Source organism: Rhopalosiphum padi, chromosome 3 (assembly GCF_020882245.1).
Source record: "Rhopalosiphum padi isolate XX-2018 chromosome 3, ASM2088224v1, whole genome shotgun sequence".
NCBI lineage: Eukaryota > Metazoa > Arthropoda > Insecta > Hemiptera > Aphididae > Rhopalosiphum > Rhopalosiphum padi.
Genome location: NC_083599.1, coordinates 77,131,302 through 77,139,637, shown reverse-complemented (window position 1 = coordinate 77,139,637; position 8,336 = coordinate 77,131,302). Strand labels below are relative to the sequence as shown.

General features: G+C 28.3%; 1 protein-coding gene across 1 annotated transcript; it reads right to left on the bottom strand.

The window, feature by feature from the left end:
* Nucleotides 1-4,747: 4,747 nt before the first annotated feature.
* LOC132925760 (uncharacterized) lies at nucleotides 4,748-5,323 on the bottom strand. Its single transcript, XM_060990125.1, has one exon. It carries the CDS (start codon nucleotides 5,321-5,323, stop codon nucleotides 4,748-4,750), a length of 576 nt encoding a protein of 191 aa, XP_060846108.1.
* Between the last annotated feature and the right edge of the window lie 3,013 nt (nucleotides 5,324-8,336).

Genomic DNA, 8,336 nt, shown 5'->3' with positions numbered 1-8,336 from the left:
TTTTTTCAACTATATATAGACGAGATATATAGTATGTCTGGAAATCGGTAAGATGTTAATTAAATAATATATATTTTAATAATAATATATTACATAAATAGTTTAAATACATAATATTAAAATAACTATAAGTATATTATTTGGTATAATATTATATTTGTTATGTTATAACTAGAGCGCGGATTTCTATGCAATTGCATATTTTTTTCCTTTTAATATTTTTGGATTTTTGTCAGTTATCTCCACGAATCATCATAATTTAAAGCTAATGGTGAAATTTTGTTTGCATATTTCTGCATAGTTTTGCATACTTTGGCAAAATTCAAAATGTATTGCATATTGAAGCGAAAATTTAAAATAATGTATAAAATAATATTTTGTCAAGTAGAAAAATTAAAACTAAATTTTATAATAATTTATATATATATAGTTATAAGATAAATAATCGATTACGACATAAACTTCAAATATGCCCCAATAACTTCAGTTGACGTCGAACGTTCGTTCTCAGTCTTTAAAAATATGTTAATCGATAAACAACACAGCTTCACAGAAGAAAAACTTGAAGTGCATATGATTATTCATCTTAATAATAAATACAATTTTAAAAATAAATTAAGTTAGAAATTTCCCCAAATTTTTTTTTATTAAGTATTTAAGTAATTAATTATTATAAGTTTTATTGTAAATTTTAAATAAATAAAAAAAATTTGCATATCTTAGATATTTTCATAGTTTTTATTGCATATTTTTTGCATATTTTCATGATTTTTACTGCATATTATAATATGGCATATTTTGATACTTTTAAGTGCATAAAAATCTGCGCTCTAGTTATAACTTATTACTTATGGCAGAGGCGTATTGAATAACTTTCAGATCTTAGGCAAGCTATACCAATACCACTGATTACCTAATAACTTACCTTAGCTAATAATTAAATATATAATATTTATAGTATTTATTTTTCTGTTTGAATGTGAGTAAAACAAGACATAAACTATTTTATTTTTTTCATACCTACTTTTATATTTATAAATTCTCAGTTTAGTCCAATTATTAAATTAATTAAAATGGGTAATTACTTTATTTCAGATCATTGAAAAATTACAATGATATTTCAAATCGTCAACGTAGACGAAGGATAGCTAATGAATTATTGAATATTGATTATGATTTGAACACTTCAAATTATATTGAAACTGTATCAACTAATTTAATTATTCCTGTCCCATATAATATTCCTGTTTCAATATCACCTTCTAAAAATATTGAACCTATAGATATGTATTCTGTTCCAAATGGTATTGATAACGACAATGTTTACAACACTTTCATATAATACACCTAATTCTTTTTATGAATTTTCAAGTAATAATTTTTCATTTACTTCAAATGTTTCTAATGTATTTACTGAACCGGTAATATCTAATTTAAATGATTCTGATTCATTATCATCATCTATTCATGAAAAACTATGTGCTTGGGCTATTAACGAAAAAATTCCTTTGAAATCTGTCTCTAGTTTACTTAAAATACTGCGTTACCATAATTATAATGATTTTAAAAGTCTTCCTCTTGATGCTAGAACTTTACTTCAAACTCCACGGACGACAGAAATAAGAATTGTTCATCCAGGTTTATATTGGCATAATGGTTTAAAAAAATGTCTTTTAAAGTATTTAACTGTAATTAACCATCTGGAAAACGAGTCCAACCAATTAGATATCATTATAAATATAGATGGATTACCTATTAGTAAATCATCAAATAGTCAATTTTGGCTAATTTTAGATAGTATATTTAAAACAAATTATGTCTTTCTAATAAGTTTATATCATGGTTACAATAAAAAGCCATCTGACATTCATCAATTTTTGGATGATTTTATTTGTGAAACTAATCAATTAATCAGTAGTGGTTTAACTTATAAAGGACAACAATATAATGTTTGTGTAAAAATTTTTTGTGCTGATGCGCCTGCAAAAGCTTTCATTATGAATGTTAAACACCACAGTGGTTATTCTAGCTGCTCTAAATGTGATGTTGAGGGTGAATATATAAGAAATAAAGTGTGTTTTTCTGATTTTATTGGTAACAAAAAGACTGACATAGATTTCTCAGAGCATAAAGATACTGATTACCATCAAGGTACAAGTCCACTTGAAAAGATACAGGGTTTTGGACTCGTAAGCAATGTTCCATATGATTATTTACATTTAGTTAATTTGGTTGGGTGTGTTTAAAAAAATGATAAATTTATGGCATACTGGTGAACTGAATGTTCGATTGTCATCTCAAAATATTAAACAAATATCTGACACTCTTGAAAACATCAGGCATAATGTTCCCTTAGAATTCCAAAGAAAACCACGTTCATTGTTATATTTTAGGCATTGGAAAGGCACATAATTTCAACTTTTGCTTAACTATACTGGACCTGTAGTGTTTAAAAATGTGCTGCGTTCAGATGTGTATAACAATTTTTTAACTCTTAATATTGTTATGACAATTTTAAGTTCTAAAATGTATTGCGAAAATTCACAATTCATTAATTATGCTAGGAAATTAGTTACACATTTTGTAACATCATTTAAGTCTCTTTATGGAAGCCATAATGTTAGTTATAATGTACATGGGTTGTTACATTTAGTTGATGATGTTGAAAAATTTGGACCTGTAGATAATTTTAGTGCGTATCGATTTGAAAACTATTTAGGAAAATTGAAAAAAAAAATTCGCAAAGACGATAAGCCATTAGAACAAATAGCTAGACTCTATACAGAGATAGAAAACAATTTGACAATTGATAATATATAAAAATATATATATAAAAATAATATATAATAATTAAATTAAGTATAAAAAAGAGCATAGTGAAGGACCTCTTTTAGATGGATCTTTTTTATTTACTCAGTTTAAAGAAGCATATTTTTATAGTTTTACTTTGAAAGTTGATGATATTAATAATAGTTCTGTTGGTATTAAAGAAAATATAATTGCTTTAATTAAAAACATAATGTACAATAATAAATCTAAACAATATTTTTTAATTGGAAAAGAATATTTGGAAAAACGAGACTTATATACTGTACCCTGTCAATCGTCACTTTTGAATATATTTGAAGTAAATAATTTGTCTAATAATTATAAAATGTGGCCAATTGAGTCAGTAATATGTAAATATTTTTCTTACAACATACCTGTAGTTAATTCAATTGCTGCATTTCCTATACTCCACACCGAAAAAAATGAACATTATTAAAATATTCAATAGTTTTTCATTGTACATATTAATATCTACTTATATTAGTTGTATATACATTATTTTATTCCATACTTTGCAAATACCTATAATCTATATATTTCCTTATTCCTCCATTCAATAACATACAGAAATGTATAATGAATAATGATTTATTATCCATGTTTATTTTACAATACATTTCTATATTTAGTATAAACGTTAAAGTAAATTGTAGGTATGTGGTATTTCAAGTTGTTTTTTCCTAGATTTGGTATTTTTAAATTGTAATAATAATTATTATACTGTATCTTAAGCTAGTATTTACTTTTTAGTAAATTTCAAGTTGTTGAATTCCTTGATGGTGTCCAAGTTGTTCCAATTAGTTGGCTATCAAGCGATAAAACAAAATGTGTATATCCAGTTCATATAAATAACCAAAATCAATATAACAAAATGGTGATTACAATGAGTTCACCTAATGAGTCATGGAAAAGCTGGGATGTATTAAAAGTTATTGGGTCAAGTGGTAAGACTTGTATAATACCTTAATATATTAATTTTATTTTTTATTATAATAACTTATTTAGTAAATATTTTTATTTTGTCAGATCATTTTGAAAAGGCTAATAAAAAAATGAGTGATGCAGTACAATATAATTTATCTGAAGTAAATACTGAATATGAAGATACACAAAAAAGCAAACGGAAATCTAGAGCCAAAAAAAATATATTTTCTAGTAGTGAAGATGAATCGAATTATGAGAATAATAAATTGACAGATGACTATCCAACACCTCCAAAGATACATCCAAGTATATGGCAATCAATATCAAATTAGTTATAACTTAATTAATTTCAAAATGGTTTTTCTTATTTAGTAGGTAAAAAACCATCAAATAATTTGAAACATTATAAAACATCATCGATTTCCAGCAAATATGGATCTTATAAAAACCAAAGTAATTACATTTAAACTACTATAATATGTTTATTCAATTCTCTTGAATAACTATTGTTAATTTTATTTTCAGACACCTCTTTGAATATATCTATACATAATGACGATGCTGATATCTTTTCAGAAGATTTAGTCCATTCTCCAAGTAAACTATAGAATAAAAATATTGATTCAGTTCATTAATTTTATTTTTTGTATTATAATGTATTAATTTTTTTAGTTCAAATTCAAATATAAAAATTAAATTAATAGCTTTTCTCTTAAAAGTAGTCATGAATTCATGAATTATATGTGTATTTTTAACTAAATAATTTCTTATTATTTGGTTTATATTAGGGGCATATATAATTCAACTCAATTATTGTATTTTAATTATATATGTATTTTTAGACAAGTCTTCAACTCCTAAAAATTCATTTCAAAGGTCTTATTCTAAAGAAAATTCAAAATTGATTCAAGATACTGGATATAGATCTTTAAAAAATCAAGGTAGTTACATTAAAACTATTATATGTTTATTCAACTATCTTGTAAGATTATTGTTAATTTAATTCATTTACATCTATGTTTTTTGCAGCCAGTATAGCTCGTTCGCTCAACCAATCATGGTTTCTGTAATTTTGAGAAACATCTGGAAACACCTTCTGAATAAGTTCATCTTTTGATCGAGTTAACTGACAAAAACTTTGGGGAAAGTTAATGCAGCCAGTCAACATGTCTATAGGTAATGTGCCATTACCAATGTCAATGAGTTGTTTAGAGAATATGTTTCCAGATTGGTCATTTTGCAACTCGACGCGCATATTCTTGCCCAAATGAAGTACTTTGACATGTTTCCACAAACTGGAGGACTTTAGACATGCATTTAGTTCATCAGCTGGCGTTGATCGTGGAATCACCGGCAATGTTTGACGAAAATCTCCTGCTAAAAAAATCATTGCACCACCAAATCGGTTATTATTGCTCCGTGGATCTTTTAAGGTTCTGTCCAAAGCCTCCAAAGATTTTTTATGTGCCATCGTGCATTCATCCCAAACAATCAATTTACATTGCTGCAAAACCTTTGCCATTGCAGAGTTCTTCGAAACGTTGCAGGTTGGAGTTTCATTGCTTTGCATATTTAATGGCAATTTTAGTGCTGAATGGGCTGTTCGACCACCTTCAAGCAAAGTTGCTGCGATTCCCGACGAAGCGAGTGCAAGTGCAATTTTATTTTGTGAGCGAATTGTTGCTAATATTAATGAAATCAAAAAAGTTTTTCATGTACCACCAGGTGCATCTAAGAAGTAAATCCCTCCAGTTTCATCATTTGTTACTTTCATAAGAGTTTCAAATACATACTTCTGTTGTTCATTTAACAGTGGAAGATTTGTTTGAATTAATTCTTTCAAAGCGTTGAGATCATACAGTCTTTCTCGATGCAACTCTTGGTTAAAAGCGTCATGCATTGGACGATTGGGCGCGGTCAGGCCTAATTGAATTAATAGTTTGTTTGACATTATCAAGCACATGTCCTCAATTGAAATCAATGCTTCATTGTAAATTTCCTCACTGATTTGTATATTTGGATTTCCCATCCTATTCTGTATTTGATACAAAATATCATCACACATATAATCTTTGTACTTGATCCACAAATCAATTGTGTTTGATGGGAAGCATGTAGATATGATTATAGAAAACAATGTTCGTATTTGATGAGCGTGTGATGATATTACAGCATCATTGAGAGTTTGATCCCAATGAGCGTCATTTTCAAGCAATTGCAAACGTTGACAGGCTTCTCTGTAGGATCCACACAATTCACCATCAACAGTACGTAACTGTTGGAATGATGTTGGGCCACGTACATTGACTAATAGCAGTCGTAAATAAAAACATTCATCATTGCTTGGATGTACTGAATAAATCCGGCCAATCGCATCGGTGGAATATACATCTGTATATCCTGGAACTGGTTTTCCTTGTTTCCGTCGTATAAATCTCCTTGAGAATTGATTCCAGGTATAATATTTTGGCATTTCAGAATATAGCAATGTTTGTGCGAAATCATCGTCTTGGCATGTCTCAAAAAAACTGGTTAATGTAGTAGATGGTGGCTGAGCAGCTCTTTGTACTGCGTTCTGATTATCTTCATTTTCCCGAATCATTAGGCGGTATGAATAATAGTTCATTGAACTGACTTTTTTGTTGGTTTCAGAACCTGTAAATAGATTTTGTTTTAATAACATTCAAATATAAAATCAAAATACATAATATAATGACCGAGATATTATCGCCATAGCTAAACTAATATTTTAGTTACCTGTAATGGGATTTATCATTTTTATTGAGAAATCGTAGCCATCTTCACCTTGCCAAAATATAATGGGATATTGCAGTGCATCATATGAGCGGTGTGTTTCCTTTATACGTTGTAATTGATCATTCCGACGATGTAAAACAATATCACGGGATTCCAAGTTTTCTCCAACTACAACGATAGCAACTTCATCAATAGTTGGTGCATTAAAACGTCTTGTATGTTGACCTGCGGGTGTTTTATCAGCTCTGATTACAATTTTGTGATTATCGGATGGCATTAGATCCAGGGCAGTTTTAAACAATATAATCAATTGATTGTGTTGATGAAATAAAGTTTGTAATTGTTCTACAATAGACCTTTTTACTAAATTGTTATGTGCACAACGCAGATCAATTTCTTGTGGTGAATTGCCCATAAAATAAATTTGCAGGAATTTGTTGTCGCTATCTGACACTGGTAACAGTGAACCTGCTCTGTGATATATTTGCCCTTATATCTGTAAATAGAAAAAAATATTATGGTGTGGTATAAATTAATGGATTGTCAGTGATCAAACTTAAATAATATTTGATCTTAAAAAGTATATATTTAGTTTTAACTAATATCTATCAAATATAAAATATAATAAAAGTGTCACTGAAACTGAATCACCATATAATATGATGACTAAGTGATATATTTCGTAATGATTAAGAAATTGAAGTTTAGTGACACATCTTAACTTTGGTGACAGAAAATTTTGTTCGCTAAAATAATTATGAGTAACTGCTATAATACATACCTTGAAAGTTGGCATAAAATTTTCCCGAACTACATTTGTTGCCCCAAATGAAGTCATTTGAAAGCAATTGTTATATTGTTGGATATGTGTCAAAAAGTGTATAGAATCTGTTCCTATTCCTGAAACCAATGAGTACAATGGTTCTGGTGGTGGATCCAATGGTATCAATTTCACTTTACCATTTGCGCAACACAATCCATTGGCTTCGTTTTTGTATTTTAATGCCTTACAGTGTGAGCAAACCGAGTTCATAGAACCAATAACAACACATTGGTAGTTACTGTAGTCCATTGACACATCGTAACTGAAAGCAGCTCGATTCAAACTTGCGCGATTATTAGTTGAATGTCGCGCTCGCGCTTCACGCGTTTGTGATATCCGAATTCTTTCACGTTCATTTCCGTCGTCACGTTCTTGTGCAGTACGATTAGATCGGTAATTGGCTTGGTTTTTAGCATTTCTGGTTCTTCTACCTAAATTGCTTCGTCTTATAGGAGGCATATCAAATATAAATTAAATATTAAATGTCTTTTACTGGGAAAGCATTTAAAAAATGTTCTAATCCAAAGTTGGCTTTAATCAAACTTAAACTGTTTCAAATAATATGTGGTATGTATTTGTTATTAAATTAGTACCAACATTTTTAAACACATTTTTATATATTTCATACATTTTTTAGATGTTGGAAGAAACTGTTACCCAAATTATACAGATGATACTGTTCAAAAATCTGTAACTGGTTGGTTACGTCACTCAACTGATAGATTACAAAGTCAAATTCAAAAACAGCAAAATATTGACTAAAAATTCACTTTTACTTATAATTAATTAATTATTTATTTGAATAAATTCAAAAATGTCATACCTATATAAAGTATAATATAGTATTTAATAATAAATATAATAATTAGTCTCAAAATTATTCAGAGTTGAAATTACTAAGCACATATGCATTAGATTTTGTGTTATGTGATACCACCATATTATGCAGTATGAAATGTTGAGTTTCTATTACACAATGACCAAGACTATTTTAAAAATTAAA

Coding starts and splice junctions, on each gene's coding strand:
- LOC132925760 (XM_060990125.1), bottom strand. CDS start 5,323: ATGCAAAGCAATGAAACTCCAACCTGCAACGTTTCGAAGAACTCTGCA.